Source organism: Lynx canadensis, chromosome B1 (assembly GCF_007474595.2).
Source record: "Lynx canadensis isolate LIC74 chromosome B1, mLynCan4.pri.v2, whole genome shotgun sequence".
Classification (NCBI taxonomy): domain Eukaryota; kingdom Metazoa; phylum Chordata; class Mammalia; order Carnivora; family Felidae; genus Lynx; species Lynx canadensis.
In genome coordinates this window covers 38444927-38464043 of record NC_044306.2, presented here as the reverse complement: position 1 = coordinate 38464043, position 19117 = coordinate 38444927, and the positions used below count along the sequence as shown (strand labels likewise).

At 36.5% G+C, this 19117-nt stretch overlaps 1 protein-coding gene and 1 pseudogene across 1 annotated transcript in view; both read left to right on the top strand.

Annotated features, from left to right (window-relative positions):
- PSD3 (pleckstrin and Sec7 domain containing 3) overlaps positions 1-19117 on the top strand; it is a 582944-nt gene that overhangs the window by 514411 nt on the left and 49416 nt on the right. The window contains exons 14-15 of the mRNA XM_032592851.1: positions 1828-1972; positions 16289-16432. Of these exons, the coding sequence (XP_032448742.1) occupies positions 1828-1972; positions 16289-16432 (289 nt within the window). The remainder of the gene's footprint in view (positions 1-1827; positions 1973-16288; positions 16433-19117) is intronic.
- LOC115511659 lies at positions 10447-11487 on the top strand (annotated as a pseudogene).

Genomic DNA, 19117 nt, shown 5'->3' with positions numbered 1-19117 from the left:
ATGAATTGAATTAACAGAGGCAAAGAAATCAGATTATAGAAACATATGGGGTGCAAAGAGGAATTGATACCTAGTGTGGTCTTAGGTTAGTGTGGTTTCTCAGAGTAATCCATAAAGGAAATGATTTTAGATGGGCTGACATTCTGTCTACCTTAATCTGTCCTGACTCATCCTCCCATTCATTTATAAATTCACAAATATTTATTGAGTGCTGCCAGTCAGTGCTGGTCTTTGCAAATATATGACATACAAGTTAAAAGTATGTTAAAAGTTGAAAGTATGTTAATGAAATCAGATGATTTCTACATCCTTTCAGGTGGATTTTTAACATCCTTTTGGAAAGTTCTTTACATACCATTAATCTCACTTGTGTGAAGTACATAATTCAATAATTTTCAGCAAATTTACAGAATTGTGCCACCATCACCACAATCCAGTTCGGAACACTTTCATCACCCCAAAGAGATCCTCCATGCCCATTTTGTAGTCACCCCCCATTTCACCACCAACCCTGGATACCACTGATCTCCTTTGTGTCTCTATGGTATTGCCTTTTCTGGATTTTTCATGTATGTGGAACATAGTATGAAATGTATCTGGCTTTTTTCACTTACCATAAAGTTTTGGGGGTTCACCATGTTGTAACATGTTATCTGCCCTTCATGCCTTTATTACCAAGTAGTATTCCACTGTATGGATATATATTACATTTTTCTTTTATTCATTCACGAGTTGACAGACATTTGGGTTGTTTCCCCTTTTTGATTTTTATAAATAGTGCTGCTGTCACTCTCAACAATAGCCAAATTATGGAAAGAGCCTAAATGTCCATCAACTGATGAATGGATAAAGAAACTGTGGTTTATATACACAATGGAGTACTATGTGGCAATGAGAAAGAATGAAATATGGCCCTTTGTAGCAACGTGGACGGAACTGGAGAGTGTTATGCTAAGTGAAATAAGCCATACAGAGAAAGACAGATACCACATGTTTTCACTCTTCTGTGGATCCTGAGAAACTTAACAGGAACCCATGGGGGAGGGGAAGGGGAAAAAAAAAAGAGAAAGGTTAGAGTGGGAGAGAGCCAAAGCATAAGAGACTCTTAAAAACTGAGGGTTGATGGGGGGTGGGAGGGAGGAGAGGGTGGGTGATGGGTATTAAAGAGGGCATCTTTTGGGATGAGCACTGGGTGTTGTATGGAAACCAATTTGACAATAAATTTCATATATTTAATAAATAAATAAATAAATAAATAAATAAATAGTGCTGCTGTGAACATTCACATGTAGATCTTTCTGTGCCTATATGTTTTTATTTCTCTTGGGTGTATTCCTAGGAATAGAACTGCTGGATTGTATGATAAATTTATATAGTTAACTTTTCAAGAAAACTGTCAAAGCTACTTTCCAAGTGGTTGTTTCCTTTTATATTCCTTTTAAATTCTATCAATTTGTTCCTCAGTTGGATTTTAAAATTGAATTATGTGATAGAAAGAGGAGCTAATTTTTAAATTAATGTTTGACTGAGTCTAGTATCAAAGTAGGGGTTTAATATTTATTGTCGAGTGATTTTGCTTTTTTCCCCTTCTGTTTCCTTGAGGAATAATCACAGCCTTATATTGTAATGATCATCGGTTCCAGGGCCTTTTATTACTATGGTAATTGCTGTTGAAAATGTTTATCTCAGTGAAATTTTATCAAGGATCAATTACCAAGAAATATAAATGACTTTATGTAACATTTTAAATCAATAATGAGAAATGGGCAAGGTGTGATACACTTAGATAGAGAAATACCCTGATGTAAATTTATCTGTTTCTCATAGGAGTGCAGAGGAAATGCAAGGATGGATAAACAAAATTAATTGTGTTGCAGCTGTATTTTCTGCACCACCATTTCCAGCAGCCATTGGATCTCAGAAGAAGTTTAGTCGTCCACTTCTGCCTGCTACTACAACAAAATTGTCTCAGGTAAGTCATTTTGATAGTGCTTTGACTTTGGAAAAAAGCACTTTGTAAAATAATCCTACTAACATTTTCATTTAAATAATATTCCATATTTTGGCAGCAAGGATAAGACCTTGCCTTGGAAGATCTATTGCATAAACGAAGCAAAATGCAGTATATTGGGTTTTGCACTTCATATTGGAAGCTGGCACGTGGCTGACACATAGGACACATACTATGAATACGTTTCTAAAATTTATATTAGTTTATTACTCAGTCATACAGGCCTAGTTTTTTTGTTTTTAATTTTTTTAAGTGAAATATAGTTGGCACACAATGTTACATTAATTTCACATGTACAACATAGCTCTGCCTACCATGAGCATTACCATTACATTGTTACAGTAACATTGACTGTATGCTTATGCTGTACTTTTCACCCTCGTAACTTACTCATTCTATAACTAGAAGCCTATTCCTCCTACTCTCCTTCACCCATTTTGCCCATCCTCCACCCCCTTGCCCTCTAGGAACCATTAGTTCTCTGTATTTATGGGTCTGTCTCTGCTTTCGCTTATTTGTTTGTTTATTCGTTTGTTTTGTTTTTTAGATTCCACATATAAGCGAAAGTATGTGGTATTTGTCTTTTTCTGTCTTGACTCATTTCATGTAGCGTTATACCTTCTATACACCATGGATGTTGCAAATGGCAGGCTTAGTTTTTTGGTTTTGTTTGTACTGACTCATATTTTTTAAATGAGTAGCTACTGCCAGACATCCTGGCTTGAAAACAAGCTTTTTATTCATGTATTTGTTTTTTCATTTTACTGAGCTCTTCCCATATCCCAGGCTATATTTGATGCTGGGTATATAAGAATATTCCCAGGGATCCACTATTCACAGTACATTGGGGCAGAGACTTCCCTAACTCTCAGGGAGGAGCTAAGTGGGCCATGTGGGTTTTTCTAGCTAATCAAGATCATGTATAGTAGAACTGTGTTCCAAATGTAGTCCCATAAGTTTCTCTTCTGTTGTCAGATTGATCTCTCTAAAGATCATATTTTATTGTATTCCTGTCTTACTTAAAACTCTGTTCTAAGGACATTGTGTACAGGCCAGTTTTGCCAATTTTAAACCTGTCTGTGTTGCCTGTATTCTCACTGACTAGTTAAGGATTTTGGAAGCTAGTTTGATGTCCTTGTGAATTTCTTATTGGTGCAATAATAGAAATAGTTTCATCTGGCTCTAATCAACCAGGGCTTGATATGAACTGGCTCCTCTACATACCTGATATCATGGATTATCAATGATATGTGTATTTAATAAATATGTATTATGTGCCTATTATACCTCAGAGACTATTTTAGGCTCTGGAGACAGAAAGACAAATGAAACCCAGACACTCTCTGGATACAAAATATGCAAGTAATTGTAATAGAGTTTGACTAGAGTACAGGAAGTATAAGTCCAGAGTGCTGTGGGAGTATAAGAAGGGACATTTAGCCTCTGGCCTTGTAGGTGGAAGAGGCATTGTGGTATCTAATTTTAAACTTAAAGGATGAATAGCAGTTAGGCGTGGTGTCAGAAGAGAAAATCCCAGCAGAGGATCAAAAATGCTTAGAGGAGAAAGCACTGAGATACATAACATATAAATTATCAACTGTGACTTGAGCACAAAATACTGAGAAAGGCAAGATACATTCCTCTGTGGAGAAGTAAGCAGAGGCCAAATAACGAAAGGTCTTGTCATGTGTAAGATTTTGGATGCTTCACTGGTTCCCCAGCATCCTTAGGATAACAGTTTAAGCAAGCAAGCACTTTTATCAAAATAAAATCTCTTATTTTAAACAAATGCCTTACACTGGAGGCATTCTAAAAATAGAATGCATAAAATTCTTAATCTTTCCTTATTTTGAGCATAAATCCAGAGAACCAAAAACAAAAACAAAAAACCCACCCCTGTTTATGTAATTGATCAAAATGATGGAGTTAAGATTTTAAATAAGGCAATAACCAAAAAGAAGTGTGCTCCTATGTCACATAAGATGACTAGGTCGTTTCAGGAATCTAATTTCTTTGTTAAAAAAGATGTTTTCTTTTCCACAAATAAATCACCAAGCTTTTATGGGCCTAAATGAGGACTATGTTCTAGAATGTTTTTAAGATTTTTTAAAGGTTCTTTCACTAGCTCTGTGTTTTTTGTCCAGGTCATTGTGTTTGTTTACTAAAAATGAAAAAGATGTTTTGCCTTTGAGAGTAATAGGACAATTTAAAAACAAATATGTAAAATCAAGCATGCGATAAATAATAGTTTAGAAAAAGGGAGAGAAGTTAGTTCACACCCTCCACATCAAATAGAGACTCTTGTGGGATATCTTTGGAGGAGCCTTAGTGCACTTTCAGTAAATCCTGGAATATGTGCACCCACAAGCTTTCCAGTATCTTGTAGACTAGTCCTCAAGTTTAGCCCTGGCATTTTGCCCTGGTGTTGCCAACCTTAACACTACTGCCTTTATAGCCTGGATAGTTCTTTGTTGTGGGGACCATCCTTTGAATTTTTGTTTAGCAATATCCCTAGCCTATACCCACTAGATGCTAGTATCATCCCCCTAGTTGTGACAACCAGAAATGTCTCCAGACATTGCCAAATGTCCTGTAGGGTTAAAACCTACCCCACTGCTACTCACTGTTATTGAGAACCACTGCTTGAGCCCAGCTATCTTTCCTTTTTCTCCATACACCCACAACCTGGCTATGACTGCCCTAAATGCCAGAAACACTTGGATAATTTTAGTTTACAAAATACATGTATAACAATGTGAGTATCCTGCTGGAAAAAAAAAATTAAATAGTGTTAGGAAAAAACTAAACATTCAATTAAAACATTGTTTGATGCTTTTAGAGACACACTGTTCATCATCACCTGGTCATTTGTAAGCTTTTATTTAAATTATTCTTGTCTGGGGGCGCCTGGGTGGCGCAGTTGGTTAAGCGTCCGACTTCAGCCAGGTCACGATCTCACGGTCCGTGAGTTCGAGCCCTGCGTCAGGCTCTGGGCTGTGTCTCCCTCTCTCTCTGCCCCTCCCCCGTTCATGCTCTGTCTCTCTCTGTCCCAAAAAAAATAAATAAACGTTGAAAAAAAAATAAATTATTCTTGTCTTCTATCCAAACCATATTAGCCTTCATTATTAAAATTGATCATTATCAGTACAGTGTGGTTCTCTGCACAACTCTGCTGTGTAGGAGTTATCTTCTTTAGTTTCATGGCAGTGTTGCCAAAGCATATTTTTCTTCTTTTGGAGGCAGAGGAACAAGTTTGAATATTTAAGTTTCATTTCTCCTTCTGGTATAACTAGTACTCTAAACTTAGGATTTCATGGTCAGCCCTCTTCAGGATCTGTTCAGGACCTCCTTTTATACTCATCAAAGTAGTCATTTTCAGGCTTTAATATGAACAAGAATGATCTGGGGACTTGTTGAAAGTGCACATATCCCAGCACCCCTACCCCAGGCTGGTAAGGTCTGGGTCAGGGTCCCAGGCACATGAATGTTTTAAGACACAGCAGGTGTCCAGCCTGTGAACAGTGAAGATCATACTTAGAGGCGCTGCACTGTACTCCCTACAATCCCTCCCCTCCCCTTCACTACTTAGCTGGAGATGTGTGAAACTGAACTGGGCCCTTGGGCTCGCTCAGCAATAGAAATTGACAAGAGGCTAAATGGGAATTTCCAGCAAGGCTTTATTGGAGCTTATGCTTAAGCATAGGGAAGCAGCACAAAGAAGTGTCCTCAGGCTGACCCCCCACCCCAAGGCAAGGTCAGGGAGAGTTTTTATCAGAAACTTGGGTGGGGAAAGGGTAATGTCAAAGCATAGAGGCAGGGGTCTAAAATGCCATGTGTCTTCATACATCGCATGTGTAATTAACATGTTAAATCTCCACCCCTGGATATGACTTTTAGTATTATAATAAGAGAAGAAGTCAGTGAAAGTTCAGCACTGGGGTCCATCTTGGTGCAGACTGGTTTGGTCTGGTCTTCACCAGTCATGGTAGTAAATACGTTCCTTTCAGTAAGCATCCTCCCTTACATTCCTGCAAGATGTGCTACTCAAGAGACATAGAGTTTTAACTTTTTTGTTTTCTCCTTATGAAGAAGATAAGGAATGCTAGATTCCTCAGTCAGGTTAGGAAACCTGAGTCCAATTCCTGCTCTGTCTCACCGATACCTCATGAAATTACCATTTCCTGATACCTAGTTCTGTTTTCTTCTTAGAATTTCAGCCATTCTCCTGTAAAGATCTGAACCAATGATCAATGATTATTTGAGTCAATAATCAGTGATTAGTTTGATCACTGAATGTTAACTGTTGAGGGCCAGGCCTTGGAAACAAAGGAAAGCCCTGTTCTTGTTTCTCACCCCTCATTTTACCCTGTGGTTTGACCATTAGGGCAGTAATGCCCAGGGCCAGATGAGTGCGGCAGAGTTCATTCATAAACTGGCTTCTGAACACAGAGGGCAAGGAGAGACTGAGGAAAAAAGTAGACCTCTTCACATTGGTAGGTAGTAGTTTTAATAAGCAAGAGAACTTACTTAAGAAACCTGTGTTGGGTGGCACAAGATGAGTAGATCTTTGCACACATCTGTTGGTATCATAATCTATATAGAGCCTTAATTGAGCTCAATCATGTATACCATTCAGATGGTCTCAAAAACACATTACTATTTGAAGACCATGTCCTTGGGGCAGCTTATAGATCAGGGAAATAAGTGAAATGCACATTCCATGAATGGGAAGGAGGTGAGGAGCCTCCAGCTGCCCACGTCCAGCTTGCCTGTCAGGCAGGGTTGCATTCTCTCAGTGACCTCCACCAACAGGCATTAGGGGCAGTGGGATTTCAGAGGAGGAAGTCATCCTTGTAATTGTGTCCCATACTGGCCAGAACCACATCCTTCCTATCCCACTCCATTTCATACTTTAGTCACAAATCCAGTTATTTTCATACCCTACCCACATCCATTAATTCTGGCGTTTGTCATCTTTCACTTAGATCACTGGTCTCTGAACTTTTTTGATCATTCACTTTATTAATACTAAATATTTGAGCAGATATCCTCCAATATATGTATATATTTTTATAAAATATACTACATGTTCTATTATCAATACAACATGAAAAACTGCTGAACATCATTAGTCATTAGGAAAATACAAATCAACCAGTAGGTATCATTTTACACTCATTAGGGCTGCCATAATTCAAAAAAAAATCTTTTAAGGAAACTAATGTTATGGTGAAGATATGGAGAAATTGCAACTTTGATATGTTGCTGATACGAATATATATGAATGCAGGTACTTGGGGAAACAGTTTGATGGTTTATCAAATGATTAAACATAGGGTTAAATGAAAACATACACCCCATAAAACCTTTCACACAAATGTCCATTGCTGCATTATTCATAACAGCCAAAGGTGTAAATGGCGGTCAGCTAATGAATAGATAAATAAAATGTGATATATCCATACAATGGGATAGTATTCAGTTGTAAAAAAAAAAAAAAAAAAACAATGAAACCAGTCACAGAAGAAACATATTGTTGATTCCATTCCAAAAAGACACTTTTAGGGGAACTAAAATGTCATAAAATTAAATTGTAGTGATGGTTGCACCACCCCATGACTATACTAAAAAACATTAAATTATACACTTTAAATGGGTGAATTGTGTGGTATGTGAATTATATCCCAATGCTGATTTTTAAAATTCTTTCCAGTGGATGATCTTGCCTGGGTTGCACACACTCCACTTTGGAAAATTCTTGCAAACTATTCACATAACCACTTAATATTGCTCTTCTTCCAATCTTGCTTTTCTCCAATCCATCCTTCACAGTTGCAGCTAAAATATGACTCATGTAATTACGGTCATTTAATGTTAATTGACTCACTTTAGCCAACAAGATGTGGTCTAAACTCCTTGGCATCACCTTAAATGGTAACTACACTGTTTTGTATTCATTTCTTAAAGGTCTCTACTTAACATATTTTAAGTAATCAACAGTTAAATCATTTTGAAGTTATGCAGCAGCTCACTACGCTGTTTAAAGTCTTTAAATCTTTTCAACATGAAATGATAAAATCTTTCTGATAGTGCCTTCAATAATACCTCAAACTGACTCAAGGCAGATGTTCTTTATTCTAAATTCCATACATCTTGGGTTTGATAAGGCTGCAGTATTTAGCAATTTGACCTGTAAATTTCTTAGAAGATTCCTAGAAATGTCATTACTTTCTAAATCCTCTATCAGCTTTAGAACAGCACAAAGGAAACACTCTTGAGTCCTCCCCTCTATGTCTCCCCCACTTTTTTTAAATCATTTAATCAGCTACTCTTCACTGAAGAACCTATATATCAAGTACTGTATTAGGTATGTGGACATTATAAAAATAGCTAAGATGATGGTCTTGGCTCTTAGCTAATGAGAACTTAAAGAATCTATCAGAATTATTCCAGTACTATACAAAAATTATGCCATATACTGTTTTCTCTGCTTAGTACTAAACACTGGAGGATTTGAGGAAAGGGGGAAAAATGACCCTTTCTGCCTTCAAAGAGCTTATAATCAGTAAAGAAGATAAAATTTACACAGAAGTCAGAGTATATTTTGTAATAAGTATGTAGCATAGACGTTTTTAAGTGCTATAGTAGTGCACAAGTGGAAGACATTGTGATACCTGGAATAACACTGGTTTTGAGTAAATATCAAATTTTGGCAAGGGTATAGAACAATGTGAATTTCAAGCCTACTATGAGAATGTAAACTGGTAGAAACACTTTACAAGTTAATGTCACCTTAAAGATGTGCATATTCTAAACCCCAAAAATCTACCTCTTGGTGATTGTACTGTAGGACAATTCTTTCCCATATTCACTAGGCAGCATGTTCAATGTAGTATCATTTATAATAGCCTCAAGAAATCTGAAAACAACCTAAGCATCCTTCAATGAAATTGTAGAATGTCCTACAATGGAACAGTATACTTTGAGGAACTAGAGCACATATGTGAATAAATCTTAAAAACCTGTTGAATGAAAAGACAATCATAAAGGAAGCCTTACAAACTATAAAAACCTGTAGAACATACTATTTCTACGGAGCCTTCTATTTGTATAGGAGTAGCATAGAAAAAGATGAGATGAGTAGGTAAATAAATGCAGGGAGTTTCAAATGATTTCTTATTTTTTTCTTAAACCAGCTGTTAGATAAATGAGCATTTTTTACATATCATTCAATATGACTTTTTGTATATCTGAAACATTTTATTAAACAAAGAAAAAATGCATCATGTTTTTATTTTTTGAAGCGGTCTGATCACCCAATATCTTTTGTCAAACATTCTATTAAATAATTTACATGTTTCAGTAAATACACAAAAGAAATTACTTTGAAAGGAAAAAGCTATTGATACATTCTTCTTAGTTCTGGCTGCTATAAAAAATACCATGGACTGGTTGGCTTAAGTGACAGAAACGTTTTTCTCACAGTTCTGGAGACCAGAAGCCCTAGATCAAGGTGGCAGCAGCATTGGGGGCTGGTGTGGGCTCTCCCTTTGAGTTGCAGATGGCCCTCTTTCTTCTACATTCTCACATGGTCTTTTTCAGAGTTTGTGCCCAGAGAGAGAATGTGCTCTGTGATGTCTCTTCTTCTAAGAACACTAATCCTATCAGGTCAGGGCCCTATCTTTAGGACCTCATTTGCCCTCAGTTACTTCCTAGAAGCTCCATCTACAAAGATAGCCACACTAGGTTTCAACATAGGAATTTTGAAGGGACACAAGCATTCAAGTCCATAACACAGTCTGCAGTGTTTTTGGAGAATGAAACAAAAAGATGAATGAGAAGTTGTCAATAAAAGCTATGGAAGCATTGTTTTCATTTACTTTCAGTATTATGAGTGTACAAGTGACAAGTTTGGGTAAAATCTCAAAGCAGATTTCTTTGTTTTCTTCTCCTCTAATTTTCTGACATTTTGTTAGGTTTTTTATTTTGTTTTAGTTGCTATTTAAAAATGAATCTCATCTTTCATCTACTACACTTGTTCCTGCCACCCTTCTTGTTTTTTTTCCACTGATGTACCTTGCTTTTTAAAAACTTTTTATTGTTCTTTTTACTTTGATGGCTTTAGACTTGTATTTTAGTTTTCCTTGGTTGGCTTTTAAGGTGTACATTATAACAAATCCCTAAGATATTACATTTGACTCATAATTTCTGATTATCGTTTTTTAATGTACAATGATATTACATAATCTTAATTTGTTGTCCATAATTATTCACTTTCTGGTAGTCTTTTTAATTATTCCCCCTCGATATAAAATATTTATATTTTGAAATTATGGGCCAAGGTACCGACCCAAGTGGGCCTAAAGGGATGACATTACTGCGTCATCCTCTCCCTTCATTTTGGAGGGTTGAGATGTTGGGCTCCGCTACCCAGAATGGAGGGCTGTCATACCCTGCTCAACCTCTGGACAGTGACGGTATCATGGCCCTATGGGACACCATCACCAATCGCCTGGTGTGGCCTGAGGACCGCCAAGATGCCATTTGTGCAAATCAGTATACAGTCAAAGTGTAAAAGAACTTTTGAGGCATAAGAAAGTCCACTTAGAAGTCATATTTAAGTACTTGGCAACAGTGGGTAATTATACCTCCAGCTACTGAAAAACACAACACAGGGTAATTATACCTCCAGCTACTGAAAAACATAATCTTATTCAGCATACAAAGGATTATTGGAAAAAACAATTAAAAGTTGAAGGAAATACCAGAGCTAATTAAGACAGAGGACATTAGACTCTTTTGATGGCAGGAAAAAGAAGATTAAAAAACTGAAAAAGTCAATTTTTGTCAATTAGCAGAATCCTGTCACTTGTTCTTTGAACTTTTTAATTCTCAGAATCCTTTTCTGGGACCACCTCAAGATGAATAGGGGCCCACCACACTTGTGGCATGATGTGAAGCTTACATTTTCTTACAGTACCTCTGAACAAAATGTGATAGACTACTCTGAGTGGAGCAAAAAGTATGAGCCTTAATCTGCTGTCACTAGTGAAAGAAGAATGTCTTTTTCTCAGTCCCACTAGAGTCCCATAGATTGAAAATGTGCTTCTGCTCCCTATGGTCTAGTTATGGTTGGAATTGCTGGAACTTCCCACCAGGGGAACACTTGTTTGGGCATTTTTGAACAAATTTTTGGACTCATGCACTGCCCTGTTTTGGAAAATCAAATTTATCAATCTGAAAATTATTGGAGAGGGTTCTGTTGCTCTAGGAACATTAATGAAACCAGCTGTTAATTTGAACATAGTAACCTAGAGGTCTTTCATAACATAATTGCTTTATGCAGTGCTAACAAAATACAACTTAATGTAAGGCAGGCATTGGATAGTGGAACTGGAGACCAGGCTTTATGCAGTGGAGATGAGGCATTGTTGAACCAAAGAAAACTGAGTTTACCCAGCTGTATGTCAGTCTAAAAAAACCTTCTATACAGAAACTCTTCCAAATATGTCTTACTCTAACAATAATGTCTAGGTGATTTCAGATGTGAAGATTGACATTTATTAGTTGCAATATCTTACTTGACTACAGAATAACATAGTATGTGATGTCCTTGCTTCTTTCTACCTGAGTTGCAGCAAATGTTCTGAGAACTTAATGCAATTCATCAAATAAATCCCACATTAGTTGGTATAACTAATAGTGTGGCATAGAAACCAGATAATATTTTCATTATACTTAGTGAATATTCTGCTGATATTTTTACTTTTCACATGGTAAAGGATTAATAACGTTCAAGGCCTTTTCGTTTCTCGTTTACTTTTATCTAAATCTGGACAGTATCATAAATGCATGTCATGACAGTACTGTTTTTTAAGTAAGTACATGTTTCAGAGATGTTTAATGTATACTCAAAGTTGTCATTTTAGAAAACTTGAATAACATTCTCAATCAAAAGGTCCAGTAAGTTAGCAGGTGGAGAAAATTTACTTTCTCTTTTTAAAAGAAAAATTTTTTTTAAATTTACTTTCTCTTTTTAAAACATTATTCACAGTTATTTATTGTATACCAAGCCAAATATCTTAAAATCTGCAACATTTTTGAAGTATTTTTGAGCAATAATAAATGCTGTTCTCAAAACAGACCTTATTCTTATCTAAGATTTAAACTAACAGTTTTATAGAATGTTTATTATAATACCATATAAAGGAAACATAGTGTTATATATTCAGAGCATTTCACACTAAAGCAGGAGAATATACATTCTTTTAAAGTACCCATGGAACAATCTCCAGAATAGATCACATACTGGGTCACAAATCAGGCCTCAACTGGTACAAGATTGAGATCATACTGTGAATATTTTCAGACCAAAAGCTGTGAAACTTTAAGTCAACCACAAGAAAAATTTTGGAAAGCCCTCAAATACATGGAGGTTAAAGAACTTCCTACTAAAGATGAATGGGTTAACCAGAAATTAAAGAGGAAATTAAAAAATACATAGAAGCAAATGAAAATGAAAACATGACAGTCCAAACCCTTTGGGATGCAGCAAAGGCAGTCCTAAGAGTAAAGTACATTGCAATTCAGGCCTATCTCAAGAAGCAAGAAAAGTTCCAAATATACAACCTAATCTTACACCTAAAGGGGCTAGAAAAGAAGTAGCAAATGAAGCCTAAAGCCAGCACAGATAAATTATATAGAAACAACAAAAAAGAAAGTAGACCAGATCAATGAAAGTAAGAGCTGCTTCTTTGAAAGAATAAACAAAATTGATACACCCTTAGCCAGACTTATCAAAAAGAAAAGAGAAAGGACCCAAATAGATAAAATCACAAATGAAAGAGGACTTCACAACTGACACCACAGAAATACAAACAATTATAAGAGAATACTATGAAAAATTATATGCCAATGAACTGGGCAACCTGGAAAAAATGGACAAATTCCTAGAAACTTGTAAACCACCAAAACGGAAACAGGAAGAAATAGAAAACTTGAACAGACCCATAACCAGCAAAGAAATTGAAACAGTTATCAATAGTCTCCCAACAAACAAGAGTCCTGGGCCAGATGGCTTCCCAGGGGAATTAGTAGAGTTGATACCTATTCTTCTCAAACTGTTCCAAAAAATAGAAATGGAAGTAAAGCAAACTCACTCTAGGAAGCCACCATTACCTTGATTCCAAAACCAGACAAAGACCCCACTCAAAAGGAGAGTTAGAGACTAATATCCCTGATGAACCTGGATGCAAAAATTCTCAACAAGGTACTAGCAAATCAAATTCAACAGTGCATTTAAAGAACATTAAAAGAATGATTCGCCATGAATAAACAAAAGCAAACATGAACTACTGGGATTTCATCAAGATTAAACCTTCTGTACAGGGTAGGAAACAGTCAACAAAAGCCAACAGAATGGGAGAAGATGTTTGTAAATGACATAAGATAAAGGGTTAGTATCCAAAATCTATAAAGAACTTACCAAACTCAACACCCAAAAACCAAACAACTGAAGAAATGGGCAGCACTAAGAAATGGGCAGCAGCCATGAATAGACACTTTTTCAAAGAAGATATCCAGATGGCTAAAAAGACACATGAAAAGATAATCAACATCTCACATCATCAGGGAAATACAAATCAAAACCATGATGAGATGTCACCTCACACCTTTCAAAATGGCTAACACTAACAACACAAGAAACAACAGGTGTTGGTAAGGATGTGGAGGAAGGGGAGCCCTCTTGCACTGTTGGTGGGAATGTAAACTAGTGCACCATGCTGGAGAACAGTATGTGGAGGTTTCTCAAAAAACTAAAAATAGGACTACCCTCTGATCCAGGAATTTTACTACTAGGTATTTACCCAAAGGATACAAAATAACAGATTCAAAGGGGTACATGCACCTCAGTGTTTACAGCAGCATTATCAACAATAGCCAAACTATGGAGAGAGCCTAAATGTCCATTAATTGATGAATAGATAAAGAAGATGTGATATATATATAAAATAATATATAATATATAAAAGTATAAATATAATATATATTTAATATATAAAATTTTAAAACATAAAATAATATATATTATATAAAATGGAATATTACTCAACCATGAAAAAGAATGAAATCTTGCCATTTCAACAATGTGGGCAGAGATAGAAAATATTATGCTAAGCGAAATATGTCAGTCAGAGAAAGACAAATACCATATGATTTCACCCATGTGGATTTAAGAAACAAAACAGATGAGCATATGGTAAGGAAGGGTGGGAAGAGAAGAAAAGGAAACAAACCACAAAAGATTCTTAATACTAGAGAACAAACTGAGTGTTGATGGGAGGAGGTGGGTGGGAGATGGGCTAGATGGGTGATGGGCATTAAAGAGATGACTTGATGTGATGAGCACTGGGTGTTGTATATAAGTGATGAATCACTGAATTCTACTCGTGAAACCAATATTGTGCTGTTATGTTTACCAAAATTTAAATTAAAAAAAAAATGACTATTACAGATGAAAAAAAAAAAGAAAGAAAAAAAAGAAAGAAATGGAAGGAAAACTTCCAAATTCATTCAGTGAGGCCAGGATTACCTTGATTCCAAAACCAGAGACCCCACTAAAAAGGAGAATTATAGATCAACATCCCTGATGAAATTCTCAACAAGATGCTAGCAATACAAATCCTACAGTACATAAAAAGAATTATCCACCACGATCAAGTGGGATTTATTCCTGGGCTACAGGTATGAGTCATTATCCACAAATCAGTCAGCATGAAACACGAATCTCTGAGTTTCCATTATTTCTTACGGGGAAATTCACTTTGATATACAAATGCTTTGGATTACAAGCATGTTTCTGGAACAAATTATGCTCTCAAACCAAGGTTTTACTGTTTGTCAATGTACTCCTACATCATAAATTAAAATTGTTGGGATTTTTCACCTCTGAATTATCCAACTAGGTTTGAATTGCAAGGTTAAGTTGCCAGATTAATTATATAGTTACTTTAAGGTTTAAATTCTTCATCACCTGGCAACTACTTACTGATCTTGGATTTAGTAATTTTAATTTACAAAAATGTCATATGGAAAGAATTCAACTGGGAATTGTGATGATGTGTTGTACATGTTAATTTTTTACGTTTAACTCTTCTCGTGATCATCTAGGGTGACATGAATTCTGGAAGCAGGAGGAAACAACTCATTTTTTTTCTCATTGCCATGCCTTTTATGAAGAGTACAAATTGATAAGTCCTAAAGTAAGAACTTCACGAAGGAGGGAAATTCCTTTTGTCTGCTCTTAAAAAAAAAAGAAAAGAAAAGAAAAAGAAATTATGGTGTTATTATACAAATTGTATTTATCGCCTAGTTTAATCATTTCCTTTTCATTTACTTTATTCATTTATTTCTTATTGTACATGTGAAATTTATAATCAAGAATTTGGATAATATATATGTGAATGCAGAATAGTAAACAAAGCAGTCATATAACTTTAGGAATGCAAGAAAATTCCAATGTTTTTGTTTCATTTTTAAAATGTTGCCAGAGGGTTTGATGGTGTCTTTCATTATTATGAGGTGATAAAAATGTTGCCCCTAGTATGTAAATTCTTTGGCATAGGATCAACCATGTTGCATTGGTGCATGGTGCCTATAGTGACGCTGTTCAGGCAATAATTTCTCTATAGGAACATTTATTTGAATTACTACTTTGGATCAATAAGATTTTGAAAGAAGTTAGAACCTCTACTACTTTGGAGGGGAAAAGCATAGGCGTATGCATTTTTTAGAATATCTTCAGATAGCTTTCAGAGAATTATTTCTTGGTGACATTGCTCGTCTCAAAAAGGAAAAAGAAAAACTAAGCAGAGAGACTTTTCATTCATTGTGACAGACGGGGAAATTAGCAGCATTACTGATTGGACAGGAAATAGAAAAGCCAAATTATCTGGGACTCTAAGTGCTTAACTGGTACTTTGCCTTTTGGATTATCTGTTAGGAAGCCTGTTCTCAACTTCATGACCAGTATATTTGATAAGGGGCTCTGAAAGTATTTGGTTTTATAACAAGGGGCCTGTTGTCAGTTTGTAAAGGTATACGTGAATACTAGCATGAGAAAGTTGGTAAGATGTGGCAGCAGAGGCACATTGGACTGTTTTGATGAATTAAAGTCATTCATCATAAGGGATTTTTAAAAGCACTCTATGATTTTTTTATTGAAAAGTACTCTATGAATTATTTTCGGATGCTAAATAGCTTAATAAAATCCTGCAGGAGGAACAGCTGAAATCTCATGAAAGCAAACTGAAGCAGATTACCACTGAGCTGGCTGAACACCGCTCATATCCCCCGGATAAGAAAGTTAAAGCCAAGGAGATAGATGAATACAGACTGAAAGATCACTATCTGGAATTTGAGGTATGTTGAACCTAAATGTAATAAATACCTATACCTAAGTTATTTTATGATTTTTTTCCATGAAACTTTTTTTTTTTTTTTTTGGCTACTGCAACTATGGGAAGTATACCTTGACCCTGCCTCTAACTTGGGAGCTCTGGGCATGGTCTAGATCATGGTGGCCCCTCATGCTCAGGATTCTATTTAAGCATCAAACAAACATCAAAAAATAACTGTTAGTTTATGTGCTTAAAAGCAAACAGCCTGCCTGGTTGGGATAATGTGTGCCTGCTGTGAGAAAAAACAATGCCAGAATGGGGCAGCTGCTTTCTATGTGTCTATATCTCTTCCAGCAGAATTTGAGTCAAAAAAATAAAAAATAAAAATACAGTGGAGGAAATGAGCTATAGGGTGACATGAAGTATCTGTTATAGTCTGTGTTACTTTCTATCCTTCATCTCCTTCATTCTCATCTTATCATCCTGTTTCTTCCTAAAGCTTGAAACTTAGACTCATTTGAGCACCCTCCTCCTGGCCCCTGCAGCCCCCCAGTATCTAATCAGGAGCTAAATCCCAGTGCTCAGCCACTCTAGTGTTTCACTTCTGTCTCTTCCTTACCATAGGCAATTGCTCTTATACTTCCTCTGCTCAAGTCCTGGGTTTTTCATCTCTCACCTGAATGTGGTGGTAGCCTCCTGTGTCTCTTTAGTTCTCTTGTGACAGTTAGTTTTTCTTTTTTAATTTTTTTAATGTTTATTTATTTTTGAGAGAGAAAGAGAGCATGAGAGGGTGAGGGGCAAAGAGAGGGGGAACAGAATCTGAAGCAGGCTCCAGGCTCTAAGCTGTCAGCACAGAGCCTGACAACTAGTTTTCTAAGGCTTAACCCAGACAGTGGCATTCCTCTGTTTAGCAGCTGCCCTTGAGGTTCTCCTAAGACTCCCCCCAAAATTTATCTTATGAGTGAAGTCCTAATCCTTAATCTCAGAGGATTTGGGTTCCTTCTGTCTTTCTACCACACTGGTTTCTTTCCACAACAGCCTCCTTATGTGTTAGTCACATTTCTGCCTACTCTCTCCAAGTGTACTTTGTGCCTTTGTTCATCTACTTTCTTCTGCCCCAAATGCCCCTCCCCTCATCTTCATTCCTGAAAGTCCTGTTCAGCTTTCAAGATGCAGCTCAAATACCTCCTATGAAAAGACTACTCGGGGTGCCTGGGTGGCTCAGTCAGTTAAGCATCTGACTCTTGCTTTTCCCTCAGTTCAAGATCAAACAGTTCATGAGATCAAGACCCCGGGTCAGGCTATGTGCTGATAGTGCAGAGCCTGCTTGGGATTCTCTCTCTCTGTCTCTCTTCTCTCTGCCCTTCCCCTGCTCGCTCTCTCTCAAAATAAATAAACATTTATTTTTTTAAAAAAGTCAATTCTAAACTAATTAATTGGGTTTAATCTGTTACAGTCCTTGCCACAGTTGGTTTTATGTTAAAGTTTTTCAGTATCTATGGTAGATTCCATAACACCTCCCCCTGTTCAAGATGGTGAGTTCTTGGGAGTACAGAGACCTCAAGTTCATTTCTAATCTTTGCTGTATGCTTGCATATTGAATTGGATAGGATTTCATGGAAGCTTTAAAAAGTATCTCCCTGAGTTATAAAATTTCTGTTATAAGATGTGGTATTTTATCCAGGGAAGATCCATGTACTAGCATTCTTTATGGCCAAGCAAGTTCTTGCTGTGGGCAGATGAAGAAAAGTCATTCTTTTAGTAAAGGTAAAAGTTTATTAGCAAAAACTGTAGAAGCCTCACCAGCAAAAGACTTGAAAAATATTTTGTAAAAAACAAAACAAAACAAAAAACTAAGGAGCTCATCTTTCCCCAGGTTTGTTCATTCTTGAGAAATGGGAGTTTCTCAGAAAGCAATCATAATTCTTCACACTTTGAGTGGCTTTCAGCTATGGGCCCTTTTATTTTCACACATACTAACTGAATTTCCCAACATCCTCACTCCCCTGTGTCTAGCACTCAACACATTACTTTGAGCCCTTGACTTTAAAGGCTGAGAGCTTGTCCACAGGAGGTGGGGGTAGCTGCAAGATCATTGAAAAGTTGTCACTGCTAGAAGTACTCCATACTTTTTTTTTAAAGATTTTTTAACATTTATTCACTTTTGAGAGACAGAGTGTAAGTAGGGGAAGGGCAGAGAGAGGGAGACACAGAATCCAAAGGAGGCTTCAGGCTCTGAGCTATCAGCACAGAGCCTGACGTGGGACTCAAACCCACCAACTGCGAGATCATGACCTGAGTCAAAGTCAGACACTCAACCAACTGAGCCACTCAGGCGCCCCTGCACTCTATACTTTTGAACCTACTGTTGTGCCCCTTTTCAGAAAATGTAACCTAGCAAGAGCCAGCATTTTCATTTCCTAACATGGAATTTAGACCAAGCTTTGTGGGGATCAGTCTTGCTTTCATTACATTGTCACCTCATGGAACCTGAAAATTGTATTACACAATCCCTGGCTCATCAAAATCATATTCATATGCTAATATGTCAGGCATATTGGATTGTCTCTCAAGTTGCATTAACCTATGTCTATCAGGAAAGTAGAAGAGTAGATGCTATCCAAAAAGGTGTTTATAAAATTAATTCTTTTTAAAAAGTGAATTATTAGTTTTCACTAACTTGTGGTAATATATCTTGTGGGGTCCA